This window comes from Odontesthes bonariensis, chromosome 8 (genome assembly GCF_027942865.1).
Source record: "Odontesthes bonariensis isolate fOdoBon6 chromosome 8, fOdoBon6.hap1, whole genome shotgun sequence".
Taxonomy (NCBI): Eukaryota; Metazoa; Chordata; class Actinopteri; order Atheriniformes; family Atherinopsidae; genus Odontesthes; species Odontesthes bonariensis.
Window position 1 is genome coordinate 33,873,590 of NC_134513.1, and position 15,516 is coordinate 33,889,105.

Sequence of the window (15,516 nt, forward strand, 5' to 3'; positions counted from 1 at the left end):
ACAACAGAAGAGATGTATTTCTATTGTCTAAACTGAAAGCTCATCTTTCTTGAAGGCAGCGTTAACTCGGTGTCGAGTTAATGTAACAGATGCTTGTCTGCCAGGCAGTTCATAAGAAGTGACTGACTGTCAGTAACAAGTTGTTAGTTTGCTATGTTTTATTCATTTAGGAATAAAAGCTGTTTTGCAAGAGTGATCTGAAATCAAACGGCATACAAACATCACAACGAGACATGCTGATTAAATCATTCACAAGTTAGTCAGAGGAATGAGGTGCTGACGCGCGTGAACACCAGCGTTGTTTCAAGGAAAAAACGATCTGCTGCGTGATCGAGTGTCATGGTTGCTTACGGAGCTTACTGATGAAACTCAGGTGTGCTTCTAGATATCAGTGATAAACTCTATACTCGACTCCCATCCTCCCTGGTTCTGCTCAACAAGGTGAAACGCTCTTAAAAAAAAAAAAAAAGACATCCTGAAGTCATCAACCAGGAAAATTTGGCTGGAAATGTATTGAGGTGTCTGAGACTCAGTGGAGAAAATGGAGAAAAGGCCTGCTTGTGAGTTCATTGAGTGCATATCCGCTGGAAGCGTCCCCGTACCAGTCACGGAGTACATAGGTTTCAAGTAAGCAGTTAACACAACCAAATAAGGAAAGATTTGAAGTAAAAGGCATTCCAAAGTTATACCGTATGTATACACTATCTCTTGGCTAGATGCCCGGACAAGACACTAGCCTTGAGCTGCTCCCTTTAAAAAGCATGTTCCCCCCCCTGAAAAGGCAGAGGGCTCCCATCGGCTAATTGAGACGTACCCTCCCCAGATTAAGATGCATCTTTTCTGTAAATTCGAGACGGACCTGATGACAGAAATAAAGATTTCTATGTTCGACTAAGTCCGTGTAAGCAGAGTTCTTCATCACTCATCTCTACATCGGCTCGGCGACCATCCCTCATATTTACTACATTTTGGCGTCACAAACTGCATATTTACTACAGTATGCAGCAGGATTTCATATGTTGGTGCGGAAGTTTGCAGAAACGATTCTGACAGGACAGAGTTTAGAATTTGAAGCCTACACAAAGTTATACTTTACTTTTAAAAACTGCAACAGTGAGTATTTAAAGCAGACGTGGAAACACGTGGGAAATCTGCATAATTGCAGTATTTTGGTCATAAAACTAGCATGAGTACCGATGTTAGCCGTTTTCAGCGAGACTAAAATGGAGGACGGCCAGTCTGACAGCTCACTGAAGACATAACAAGGCACTCCAGGTTTGAGGGGGAAGAGAATCACCAAACCTGTCACTACTTTCAGAGTTAGGGATCTATACTGAATTTGATAGAAAATGTCAAGTTATTATTAAAGGCGGGGTAGGGGATCTTTTTCTGGAACATTTTTTTACATATTGCTTGAAATACTCTTCACACCCCCATTGCAACCAATTAATTAAAAGTTTTGACACAAATATGAGAAGTTTTAGTGGCCTCTAGAACGTACAATCTAGGAAAAACAGTATCCAATCATTGTGAACGGACCGTTCACAATGATTGGATTCTGATGCCGTCAATCAAACTGCAATCTGCTCCTCCCTCCCCCCCTGTGCGCGTACCCTGCTCCGTGAACGAATTACACGTCCAGAAGCTTGGCAGGAAGCTAGGCTAAACTAGAGCCAGCGTGGCTAGCACCTAACATTATTAAACGTATAGTTAGCATAAACTAAATACTAAATACTAAATACGGCAACGATCGATGCTTGCTGTCAGAACAGCGCTCCTGCACCTTAGTGCTCGTGCGCGTTCATGTACTCTAGAGGCGTGCCTTCGGGAAGAAAGTGAAGAAAAGGGTTGGGACTTTTTACCTGTGTATTTTCAAAATGCAGCTTCGCTGGACTCAAAATCCAGGATCTCCTACCCTACCTTTAATACTCCTCTAAAGTCAGTCATGTGTACTTTGGGATAAAAATGGTTGAATATATGAATACAGTTAGTATGTGAAAATGGTGCTGATGGGGATTCTCTAGGCTGCCATTTTGGGTTGGTAGCTTTCTCATAATTGAAATTACCCAGCAGTGATTTTAAGTAGAGACTTTTGTTGTTTGGTCGATCCATTTCCAGGAAACCCAACAACAGTCTTCCTCTTCCTTTGTCACATGGCCCAAGTTGTGGCTGTCACCTCTTATTTCTTATCTCTCTTCTGTTTTTAACATCTATGCTGCTTTGACGTAAAAAAAATATGTTTAAATTACACAAAAGCAAAAGTAGCATGCTGCCTAATTCTGATCCTTTATGGTGTGACATCAGACTTGGACTTGCAACCATCAACAATAACCGTCTGAAATGTACAAGAGACGTGATTCAAAGCCTGTGTAAGTGGGCTTATTAAACCTCATGGATAACAGCTTGTTCAACAGTATCAAAAGCCTCGGACAGAGCTGAAAGCACTACAGAAAATATCTCTCTCTTGATATGTAACAACAATGCTCTCTGCAATAGCAGTTTCAGCAGTTATTGTCCCATAAACCTGAGTGCAGTGGCTGAAAGGCTCCATTTTTCCCCCCCCTCCAGAGAGGCGTTATTCAAGGACAGCATGGCTTAAATGCAATCCAACATCGCTTTAGGTCATGAAAGTCATCATAAACAGTTAGACTTCATTTTATTCCAGTAATAATTCTGAGATTTCTTTTTTTTTGTGCATGAAATGACTAATAGTAGAAAAAAGACTTTAATTCAACAGTGTGTAACACTGTGAGCCGTTGCTGCACTTCTGAACGCAGCTCCTCAGGATCAAACCACAGCCTCCGACTCAATTCACTGCTGCTGCGATCAGTCGTGGGTTCCGCTTCTTTTTACAAGTGGCGGTGAACTATCTGGAACAACCGAGTGTGTCTGAACGCAGCCCTGTGAGATTCAACAGGAGCAAATGATAGAATTCAGCTCCACCTCCTACAGACGGCGTCTGTTCATCAGCTGATGAGACCTGAGAGCAACTCTGAGCAGAGGAGCTCGAGCGAAAGAATCCGAATGTAAGAGGAGCAGGAAAAGAGAAGAGGAGCAGAGCGTGAAGTGGAAATGAGAAGGAAACTTCTGGAGAGAAACTGGCAAGCCAGAGAAATTGTAATTGTCAGCTACTCTATAAAAATATGACAACGAACAGAAAGGCTAAATAGGAGAAAAAGAAGTGAACAACAGGTAAAACAGAGGAAAGGAACTGATGAAGTATTCATGGAAGAAAAAGTGGGTCGATAAAACAGAGAAGAGAATAAACTCCAAAGGTTGCGAAGGATGTGAATTAAACATCACGTGAATCAAATATGAATGACATATAAATGATGAAAAAGTGATAAATGAGGTGTGGAAATACTGAAAAAGGGCGCTTTTTCAGGGGATTATCCAGCACGATCTCCAACAGACAAATTGAAAGCTTAATGTGGTGTGAAACAAGGAGTTCTTGTAGAATCCTTTTAGTGGTCAATGAAGAGCAGATAGAAGGATTCTCAACGGTGTCCACTGGATCAGAGTATCCAGATCAGCTATTCTTGGAGCCTTAAGAATGCAAAATAATTAAAACATTACCACAGGAAGGATTACAAACCTCTACTTTTCCATGCATGAGGACTTTGAAAGGGCTGAAATACAGTCTTTCAAGATATTTTGTTAAAACATAGACACCAAATCTAAATATTGTATGGGCGAGCATTGTGAATGACTCAGGTATAATCGACTGCCTGGCTCAGTAGGCACACAGAAGTCAGACGAAAAGGACTTACAGTGCCAAGCTTCGTGTGTTTAACAATGAAGGCTCAAATGGGGGAAATGGAACATAAACATAATAAGAAACCTAAAAGTTTTCTCCAAGTGCACTTCAAACCATGCAACCCTCTCAGACAAGAACTGGCCCAATCAAAAACACCAAACACAGGCTGAACGATGTTTGATTTGCTGTTCAGTGCAGCAAAAGGACAAAAACCTGAAGTAAAGGGACTGCTCCAGAAGTGCATGATTTAGCACAGGATCCAGGTCAGGGCTCAGAGATCCATCTGGGACAACCCCCTGAAGGCAATAACGCCCACTTTCTGGACATACGGTGCAGTTTTACACCACGATTCATACGATGTCAACATCCCACTAGATATCTGGGTGACCTTAGTGACAGTCAAGGTGCTAATGATCACGTAAAAGTTTGACGGCCTGGAACACCTAACCACTCAGACCCCGATTTCTCTTCATGGGTGAGAGGAGAAACACAAAAGAAGCCCGACTCCCATCTGCTTAACTTTTCAGGACATTCTTTTCTTATACAAGCTCATTTTATTTATGTTTTTTCACTTTAGCTCTATTTTTTTTGTTCTTATGAAGATAGACTAAAACATGAAAATCACACCCAGGGGATATATTCAGTTTATAGAATTCAACCTCTCAGAAGTAAAAAATACACAAAGAATTTATATAACAAGTCTGGAGACGTCGGACGGGACACAGCCTGAATGACCTAATTCAGCCGATTTCTCTGGAATGGTAAGATTTCACTAATTAACTACATCAAAATCTGCAGACTTAGCAGTGATAAGGATGCATTTTGTGCTGGTGCAATTATTAATAAAAACATCAGCTCATTTACTTGTGTCTGACTATGGATTAAAGCCGTGGGATTCAACAACTTTCAGCCTTATCGTTTGAAACTGGATGTTGGGGCTTTAATTGACCGATGAACTTACTACGCAGCATAAAATAATAACAAATAGACCACAGTCTTCAGTTAAAAGTGAAGCAAATGGAAAAAGCAACTTTGATTTTACGAACTTTGAAGATTCTAACCTGATGTTTTTTCTAACTTCCCTTCCATACAGGAAGTGCTCCTGACTGACGGTGATGTAATGAGTCGGGAGCTGCTCTGATTGGTTCTTGCTGATGGTAACGATAGGGTAGCCCATTTGTAGAGTCCATCTGTCCATCATCTGTCCGATGTCAATTTCTCGCCCTTCTGAACGCATGGCCTATAGAGAGGCGGAAAAAAAGACAATTTTACACAAATCATTGATTATTTAAACTATTAATGAGGACATTAACTATCTTGATTGCTCGTCAATGACCTTGTAAGAGGTTAAACCAACATCCAGGTCAAAGTGACAAAGAAAAATGATTGACCTTCAGCTAATTAGAGATCTGATTGGCTGGCAGCCGATAAAAGAGCAGTTTTCAGTTTCAGTATAATGAACAGTGCTAACAAAGAGGACTCCTTTTAACCTTCCTGTGTGTACGATAAACAAACCAGGCCTGCGTCGGTCACTTATGTTACCATGGCAACAAACTAACACCATCCCATCAAATTAATCTTAATGGCCCTCATTAATGTGATTGAATATTTAATAGCTTCACTGATTCAGGCTGCTCTTCTGTCCCGAGGTAGCAAAAGTTACAGGGTAGTAACTGTTACAGGGTTAGAGGGGCTTTCTGATCTCTCCCTAAAGCTTTTCAGGGAAGGGGAAGATGGAAGGTTCCAGTTCCAAACACACAGATGAACATTACCTGGGACAGTTTTCTCCACAGGTCGTCTCGGTCTGCATTGCTGTACATGTGACTCAGCAGATAATCCTGAAAATAATGACAAAATAAAGATTAGTGTACATACCATGTGAAAGGAAATAACATAATCTCGTAGTTCTGTTTTAAACTTGAACGCAGCCCTAAAGCATAAAAGGGACTTCGGTGGATTTGTTGTCAACATCACAAACACAGCACCTGACAAGCTATGATGTCTTTATTTATACACTCATGAGCTAAAACTTTATTACCACTTTCTGACAAAGTCATCTCCATCGTAAAGTGAGTGTAGAGCCAATCTGAAAACTCAGGTGAACGCTGCCTCTGGGGCCCATTTGATTCTGGCAGCCATGGGTAGCCAGAGCAGGTCAATGAGTACTGTACTGACGTGACCTTTTTGGTTGATCAAACACCTGATTTGCCACCTTGTTCTCGACCATCTGTAGGGGTTTCACTGTGGATGTTGGAGGACCGGTTCGAAAAGCATTGCAGCTGTTGCAATGAGAGAACCATGGCCTGTACCAAATGTTTGTTTGCATCCCGACATAGATATGGCCTAATCTTTCTAATATTGTAAAGTGCAAAGGGACATGACTGAGAGAAACTAAGGCGGGTTGGGGAAACTATTTTTTTACCGTTTGGCTGGGATGACTGATATATCAGTCATAGAGACAGTTAGTTGTTCCTGTTGCTTCTTCGTGAATACCAAAGAAAGATAAGCAGGACTGACAAATGCAAATCTTTAAACAACTTAGTATTTATCAAAAGTGTCTGCCCAGTCAACAAAGGAAAGACACGTTGTAGAGAAGTCTTTGGAGGCAGCAACAGTTACTCCCCCCCCCCATCTCAATGCTCACCTTTCCGTAGGAATCGAGATTATCACAGCTTACGCGTCCCTGGCTGTCACTACTGCTGCAATAGGGGATACCCTCAAGATGCTGACACTTTACCTCATCTTTGCTGTGAAGTGTCTGTGAATCTTAGCAGGCAAGCCCAAGTCTACAGAGTCACCACTCAATTACACAGCCACACTGTCAGGGGATATGTATTAGCACCAGCGTTAAAGTTTAAGTCTGATTTCTTAACTGTCTGCTCTTCCAGTGAATCACAAAAATTAATTACTGCACTGAAATCAAGTACTGGTAGCTATAATAATTTGGGTGTCTGTTGTAGTTGCATTTGCACATTTGACAGCTTTTAGACTACGTTGAATAACGCCAGTGTCAATGACTCATTGCTACGGTGAGCTGTAACATTTTGATCATTTTATTACACTGGCAGCTGAGAGTGGGTGGGATAGCAAGTGAACACTGTCAATGAAGTCGATATGTTGGAAACTTAAGAATCTGAGTGACTTCTGTGATGGCTCGATGATTGGGTTATAGCGTCTCCATAACTTTAACTTTTTACGATTTCTCACAAGTAGTCCGAGAAATGAATGTCTGTCAACATATAACAGGTCATGGGCCTTCCAGTTTCAATCATGGCGATGGGGATGGTGAAGCTGGCTCAATGGAAGACCTCCTGTAAAGGCGTCATAACACAAAATACATTGACGTTTGTCGCATACTGGGCTGCAGAGTTGCTGACTGTTGTCACCGCCGAAAGCGACTACAATGGGCACTTGAGCATCAGAACTGGTCTGATAAAACAACATCAGATAAATCACGTATTCTTTTACATCATGAGGATGGCTGTTAAAAATGCCGCTGGGATGCACTACTGTGAAGAAGGCAAGATGGCAATGGCAGTGCGATGCATTGGGAATGGTCTTGCTGGGAAATATTGGGTCCTCACATTTATGTGGATGTAACTTTGACACATTCCCTCGGAAATGTCACAGACTTTTCAGATTACTGCATATTACTATTCCAGAATATTTAAGAGCATTTTAGTATGTAGTAAGTTACTCCAGTCCATATAGCCAAAGGTTGTACAGTTAGGATTCAGAGTTGTGGAGGCGGGTATCTTAGAGGGAATTTCTTGAATTTCAGGCCCTAACAATGTCAGTGTACATTGGAAAGCTTTTACAAAGAAACATGTCAGAACCTCAGAAACTGTTTAATGTTTGATCTCAGTGACATGTGAAGCCAAGAGGAGGCTCAGTGGGATCAGAAATGTATGGAATCTAAGAGGTTTTAGGCTCAATCCAAAACACTCGCTGTCATATTTTCTAAGCTAACGAGCAAGGTGAAGTCTCAAAAGCTCCCAGAAAGTCTCAAAGCCAAAAAGGGACTTGTGGTGGGTTTGTTTTCAGCCTGTAATTCCTCACCGCTGTGTCTGGTTTGGTCCCTGTCTGTCTTTACCACCGAAAGATAACACAACGCTGCAGTGGATTGGAAGCGATAAAAGCTTAGGAAGGTGGACGGTTGGTTGAGTCTGTAATCACACAAAAAAGGCAGGAAGTAGCAGGAGATAACATAGAACACCTACAGAGGCAGAGCTCCTCCTCTGGCTCCTCTGTCTTTTGTCACGGTGTGCATGGGGCTTGATAAGGCAAGTAGAAGCTCTTTATTGGAACACGATGACACACTTGATAACTCTTTCACCTTCTACAAAGCTGACACGAACAGTGCCATAAAACTCAGCCGACACACACAGGAAACAGATTGAACAGTGTGATACATTTAAAACCAGACAGGTTACAGTGATAACAAGCAACCCGCAACAAATATGGGAATGAGTTGTACGAATTTTGTAAGAGGAAATCTGTCAGGAGCAAAGTGGCAGATTTTTTTGGTGTTACGTGCACAGGTTTACAGACTGTTAATGAGGCTTTCACTTCCCACATCTGAAGATCCTCATCAACACAACTGCCACCTAAATTCTTCCTGTTATTTACATCTATTCCACCAAGCATTGATAAGCATTGATAAGCGTTAACAAGTTCATGCCACATTCGTGTCACGCTGAAGAATCCCTGATAACCGTCTCTGATCACGCTAATATACAAGTCTGAGAAGCTCTGACCTTTGATGAAGCCCTTATGCATCTGGACTCAAAAAAAGGTGAACAAATATTGACGTTTCATGTCTGCAGAAGGCTGTTCTTCAAGGTGATTGAGGTTGGCCAAATTGATGTTATGCTATATTGAGAGTGCAAAGGTGGCTGAGCAGCAACTCACATCGTCTGAGCCGATGTCTGTAAATCCTTATCTCATGTAAGTCTTGACGCCTGTGAATGGGTTTCAAACTTTTCAGCAAGTTACTTAAACATTGTGAGAAGTATCTGCTGCGGGAATGAGTTTGCTTTCCGGGCCCTGTTTTGTCTTTGTGATCGTTTTGTGTCACTTCTGCATCAGTTGTATGTCTTTGTATGCCTCTTGTCCCAATCTTCTGAGTCTGTGAGATGGGTTCATGACACTTTTGTGGTGTTTTGGTCTCTTAATGGTAAATTTGTTTCTCTTCCTGGTGTCTTATTATGCCTTTGATAGCTTTTTTAATAGTTTTTTGTATGTCTGTACTGTGTATTTATCGGTCTTTGTTGTTAACGTTTTTTTGTCTACTAATGATCATCTTGTGCTTCTCTGTAACCATTTCTTGTCTTTACAGCGTTTATGTACACCTTTGTTGTCATTCTGCATATTTTGGGGAGAGTTTTGTTTGTTAGGAGCTGATGTGATTTGCTTAATTTTGACTGTTATTTCTTCATTTTTTTCTATATCTTTGGAGTGGGTTTCTTTGTCTTCAGTGCTGTTTTTATATTATGTCTTGGTGCTAGGCTTGTGTGTCTGGCCAATTTGTGTCTTGTTAAGGTGTTTGGTTTGTCTTTGATATTAATTAGTGAGTCTTTAAGCTGGTTTTGTTTCTCTCCTGTGATTTTTCAGGTTACTTTGTGGTCATTCTTGTTTCTACGGTGTCACTCTATGCCCTCTGTGTCATTTGAATGTCTTCCGAGGTACATCTGTGCATCTTACATATTCGTTTGGTTTTAGTCTTTGGTATAAGTCATTTTTTCTATCTTTTTTTGCAATTCTTTGCAGTTGGTGTCTTCATGGGCACAATCTTTGGTCAGAAATCTGGTGGGATGGGTTGTAAAATGTGTGCCAACATAAGCATAAGCATAAATACTTGTATTTGTAACAAAACAAACTGCTTGAAAACTGTCAGCGAGTTATGAGTTACCTCTATGAGTTACCTCTATCAATGGTGACGTGATGGGAAGAAAAATTTGCAACCTGTTTAAAATGATAAGCTTGTTTTATTGTGTTTAAAGCAGGAAATGAAGATGCATGACTGATTCTTTGTTTTATGGTAACCTTTGAAAAAGTGATGACTTTGAGCTGCCAAAGACAAAGTTACTGAGAGCTATGTGTGTGTTTGTGTGTTGTTAAAATGTTTTTAAAACTTTAACATCTTTTCATTATTTACATCTATAATTATCACAAATACTTTCAATAAATTAAAAAAAAATCAAAAATGATAAACCCACATTCAACATTCAGATGTTGAGGGGACCGGCTTCCTCTTTAGCCCAAGAAGGTTTTTCTGCTTACTTGTGTTGCTAAATCCTGTTGTGTACATTTCCTGGTGTCTTCTATGTCTTTAGGTTACTGTGTGTGTCTCGGGTGTTTTTCAATTATTTCATTTTTACTTCTGAGTCATTTTGTGCCCCTCTGTGCTTGTTTTATTGTTTCGTGTCTCTTTATGGTGACTTTGCATAGAGATTGTTGCATTTTGGATGTACAGTATTTTCTGTGTGCAGCTTGTGTATTTTTTTTTTAGATTTTTTGTGTTGTCTGGGGTTATTTGTGTCATTTAATTCCTTTTGGTGTTATTTTGTGTCTGTTCAGTGGGTCATTTTGTTTCTACAGTGACGTTTGTGCCATTTTTGGAGTCTTTAGGGTGGGTTTTTGTTAGCCTGGCGACGCCATCCTACGTACTTCTGGAAGATTTTGGCTCCGCACATAGTCTGGCCAAATCCCCCTCCCTCGGTTCGCTCAGTGTTTTGCCAATCAGCAAACAGTTGCAAGTGGTGACGCAGAACTCACGCGCGGAGTCCATTGTAGTCCATATAATTGTAGTTCAACCGCAGCGGAAATAAACATGGCGACGGAAGAACGCTAGAAGCTATCCATGAAGTTGTCTCAACTCTGGAGAGCATTATACAATTAAAACAAGAGCAAGAGGAATGCCTCGTCTATTTTGTTAGTGGCAAGGATGTCGTAGCTCTCCTTCCAACTGGCTTTGGGAAAAGTTTGATTTATCAAATGGTACCGGTATAATGAAAGCGGATGTAGGAAGCGTGATTCGCGAGCTAGAGCCTCGCGAGAGTAAGCATGAACCTCGGCGCATAACCAACGTCATTTCTAAACATTATGATTGGTTAAGGGAACTCCGTTACTCCAATGAATTTAAGTTGCTGGGTAAGGTCCCGCCCTCCATGGAAACGGATTCCTCTTGGGTTTTCCCAGACTGTTTGACAGAGTCAACAGTCGGCTTTCGCCCAGGCTAGGTTTTTGTACCATTGGTGCCATTTGAGTCTATGCTAATTTTGCGTCTCCTGGTAATTGGCACTCTAGTAAGAAATATTAAATCATTTCCTAAAGAGACCAAGGCTCTTTTACAGCAGTGAAAAATCCCACTAACACCCTTTAACATCTGGCTTTTCAGTGCAATGGGAAAGTGATTAATTGACATTCAGTCTTGCGTAAAATGACTCTGCTTCATCTCTTACTGGCAGTGAAGGGAACAACATCCGGGTGCACACACATGTTTTTTCAATGAGGGTGTACATGTTTAAGAAAACCTTTTCATCATGCTACTTTTGGCTGAAAAGCTGCAGAGGCCATAATACCATCAACCCTTAAATTTTACATCCTACATACATACGTTTTGTTGTGGTTTGACTGCAGTCTGGATGCTGACCTGTAACACATGCGCACATTGTATTCTCCTGGTAATGCAGCTGGATGAGCAGAGTTTTTATTTAGAACCTGGTTTTCAGTATGTTCCAGGTCACGGAGAGATTTTGTTGGAAAATCAGGGCATGGTGTGTCTGTGTATGTGTGTGAAAGAGGAGTTATGCATATTCTGTGTCTATTTAGAGCAAGAAATACACTTAACCCATTTTCAGAGTGCATCACGTGACATTACTTTAACAGCAACTTCAAACTCATTTCTTCCACTTTTGTGAATAAAACTCAACTGTAAGTTGATTTTCAGTTCATTTGTCCCTCGTGTTGTTGGGACTATAACTTACACCAAAGTGAACCATGTCAGAGCCGGTCCGCAGCCATTTACAGCTGGACAACAAATAATGCAACACACTCTGCCATTTAAACAGCTGTCGTTGTGTATTCTATGTTTGAAATCCATCTGTTTGAAAGTCAAACCTCCACAGTAACACTATAAATACTGTGGGATTTCAACAAAAACACTATTTCTATCCCAAAATTAATCTTTATTTTCTCTTTATTTCCATGTTTCAACCAGCTGTTGAATTCTCCTTTGAACTTGTCCTCAAATAAACTATGATAGAAGTGAAGACATCATGGGAGGACACTAAATGTACTTCTTTATACTCAAGATTTACTTTTGACGGCTGCAACATCAGAGCTTCTTCAGACATTTTCAATTTCTTCACATGTTGTTCCTGACTTGTAAAATAGATTCTATTCATTCCTTTTTATTAGCTTTCTTAAAACTAATATCCACAATAACAAAGCAAAAACAGGGAATTGGAGTGTTTCGCTAACTTATAGAGAAAAAAAGATTTACACTCCTTGTTTTGGAACATGAATAAAGCTACAATGTGTCAACCCGTGACTGAAATTTAGACGACGCACATCCGTCCATAAAAGCTCTCACAATTGAGGGTGTATATAAAAATCAGGTCGAGCCAATGAGAGAGGTGTCCGAAACAGGTTTGAACGAATTTATGCAGCTTTTAAAAGTGAGAAGTTTGGAACCAGTGACAGATTTGAAAGATTTTGCTGCCCAACCAAACTTAGTTAAAGGGGCTAAAGTGCCTCAGTCAGAGCGGAAACCGACAAGCCAACAGGTAAAGAGATGGACGAACGTTACAGAAAGACAACCATCATGACATCTTTATGGTAGAGTAGGGACAGCTGTGACTGAGTAGGTAGAGGCACCGTCCACCAATTGGAATTTGGGTAGCGCTATCCCTCGATTCCCAAATCCATATGTTGAAGTTTTCCTGGGTCAGATACAGAACCTTATATTGCGCAAGATCCATTTATCTTGAAATCACTTTGGATAAAAATGTCTACAAACTGAGTTCAAGGTGTAATCTGAAACAAGCTGAGCCAAAACCAAAAGTGAAATCCAAATTGGAGGCCAAAAGTAGTTCACAGATCCTTAAATGTCAGTAAAAACCAAACGACATTAACTCAGATTGTGTCTGTTTATTTACTGGAGTCATTTGAACCTAATAGGCTGCTTTATCCTGGGGAGGAATAGCTAGAAATATGCACACTCTGAAAATAATTCACATGCATGAACACAGATGAGCAGCCATCATGGAAAAGGAAAACAAGTGGCCTAAGGCAGTGACAGATGGCAATAACATCAATCCATGGCTAAACCTTCATACAGGAAGCAGAGGAAGCCTTTAACTCCATCATATATCTGTGCTGGAACTTTAATAAAATGTAATGGAGGCAGCAAGAATCTAATCCCGGTTGCCAGATCTGCTGAATATAAGTGATGTTGGGCTTGTTTGATTTAAAAATAGCGGCTGAATATTGGTAGTTGGGGTTTTTTTCTAAGCTTCTTCTTCTAAAGTGTAGTGCAGCTTATTATTTTATGTCTCTTGTCTTTCTCCACTACGTTTGTCCTATGAAGCACTGTTTTGTCTTCCGTCGCAGGATCTGTCACAACCTATTTTCCCTTTGCTCCCTACTGAAGTCACAGATGATATCCGGTTTCCCCAACCACCAGTGATGTGATCTCTAAAGCCTTTCAGGACTTTGAACCGCAACCAATTTTACACCAAGATTACACTACCCAGCAGTATATTAACTTGCAAACCCGCAAAGATCAATCCCAACTAAAAGGGACATGACAGAACTTGTCAAAATTAACCTGAATAACTCTCAGATCATGGAAATCAAAATGCTATGATCTGAGAAAGAATGAACTATTTGTCCAAAGTTAGATAAACAGCATGTGTAGAAGGAACCAGTCACCAAACACACATTATTATTTCCATCCCTGCAATTAATCATGTTGATGGCCACATCTTTCAGTGGGAATGTCTTTCTGAAACAGGGACCGGAAAACTCTTTGGGATAGACGGGATGCACAAAAGTACAATCTCTTTAGAGAAAACCTGTGGAGCATGTGTTCGTCTCCACAAGACGAGGTACATTAGAACAATAAAACTCAACCTTTTGACCTGAGTGAGTTCTACCAGTTTCGGCCATCAAGAATAGTTGAGAGTTCTGGGGATTTTTTCCCCCAGAAAGAATTGGAAGAAACTTCAGAAACAATGATGTGCTAAGCTTGTATGATCATTACTCAGAGGAATCTTGGCTGCCATTGTTGCCAAATGTGTTTTACCCAGTCCTAAGTGATCATTACACTGTTTTTTTACATCAAGAAATACCATCAAAACCTCACCCAAACTGCCCCTGCAGCCAAATGAACTTATTAGCTCCCAGTATTTCCAATAAGCCCACAAACATCTTCTTTGCTTCTGTCTGAATCTCTCAAGGTGTATTGGCGACAAATCTCTTAAGAACATTTTAAACCCAAAAGCCAGCTTTCCCCCCAGATATAAAAGCTTCTCAACATGAACTTACATTCAGTCCTTTCTGGAAAAGTGGCTGTCCCATGACATTAGCCAGCATCCGGATCAGCGCCGCCCCCTAAAGACAGCACAGAGAAATAGGAAAAAAATTCAGCTAAGTCTGCTACAGCACATGCCAGAACACTGCAACAACATTATAAGAATTGCATCTTTTTTGCAAACTTTTTCCACCGCTTCCCCTATGGCATCAATGTTTCCCCCTCTGTAGGAGCTGCACATTTCGCCTACATACGTTAGGTTTCAGTTAGATTTGCAGTGTTATAACTCAGACAGATAGGTGAAAATAAACTGTGAAATGCTGCAAAACCCACTCCAAAAAGTAACCAGTGGAACACTGGAAAAAAAAATCAAAGTCTTACCAAGTATATTTGTCTCATTTCTCGTCAAAATATCTCATTACACTTAATATAAGACACAACTGCCTAACAAGTACTATATCAGCAAGATATAGGGACTTGTTTGAAGACAATACATCTTGAATAACTTGTTAAATGAAAAAGTCTTGTTTTGAGTCACATTTCCTTTGAAACAAGCTTTTTTTTACATTTGAAGAGGTTTTTAAGCTAATTTCAAGATCACTTTTTATCTCAAAAGTCCCAAATATCACATCTTATTTCAAGAAATCTTGACAAGCCGATTTTCACTAGTTCCATTGGCAGATTGTTTTGCTTATTTTAAGCAAAAACGTCTTGTATTTGTTGTTTTTTTACTTATTTTTGGAGGGGCGTTTTTTCCAGTGTAAAGGTATCACTCCCAGATCAAGGCTGTTTTAGGGGATACAATATCTCCACTTTAGCCCTGACAGTGGAAGTGTTAGGGATCAAGGAAGTAACCCAGAAAAGGTTCCTGGCTGTAAGGAAGGCAAGGTATCCGAGGTCAGTGTCTAATATCCAACACTGATATGCGACTGTCACAATTATATTTGCTTCTTCTTTGTATGGTCATGATATATGTATGGTCTTACCAACCTATACACAGTATTATTGTGGTTTCACAAGCAAAATCTATCGAAGTAAATCAAATAAATTCCTTTGTAACAGGCACTTACCTTCTTGTAGGCGATCCAGTCAAAGACTCGGTCGATGTCTGTTGCCTTTTCCACCTCCTGAGAGATTGGATGGGAGGAACTCAGGCCATCCAACAGCATTACCTCATGGAGAACATCAGTCAGGAAGCGCTGCTTCTCCTGGAATCACAAAA

The 15,516-nt window shown here is 40.5% G+C and overlaps 1 protein-coding gene across 1 annotated transcript in view; it reads right to left on the bottom strand.

Annotated features, from left to right (window-relative positions):
• The window catches only part of LOC142385593 (thyrotropin-releasing hormone-degrading ectoenzyme-like), a 303,046-nt gene that overhangs the window by 64,476 nt on the left and 223,054 nt on the right, over positions 1-15,516 (bottom strand). Inside the window, exons 7-10 of the mRNA XM_075472253.1 lie at positions 15,365-15,502; positions 14,309-14,374; positions 5,530-5,595; positions 4,819-4,997 (exon numbers count right to left, since the gene is read on the bottom strand). Coding sequence (XP_075328368.1) covers positions 4,819-4,997; positions 5,530-5,595; positions 14,309-14,374; positions 15,365-15,502 — 449 coding nt within the window. The remainder of the gene's footprint in view (positions 1-4,818; positions 4,998-5,529; positions 5,596-14,308; positions 14,375-15,364; positions 15,503-15,516) is intronic.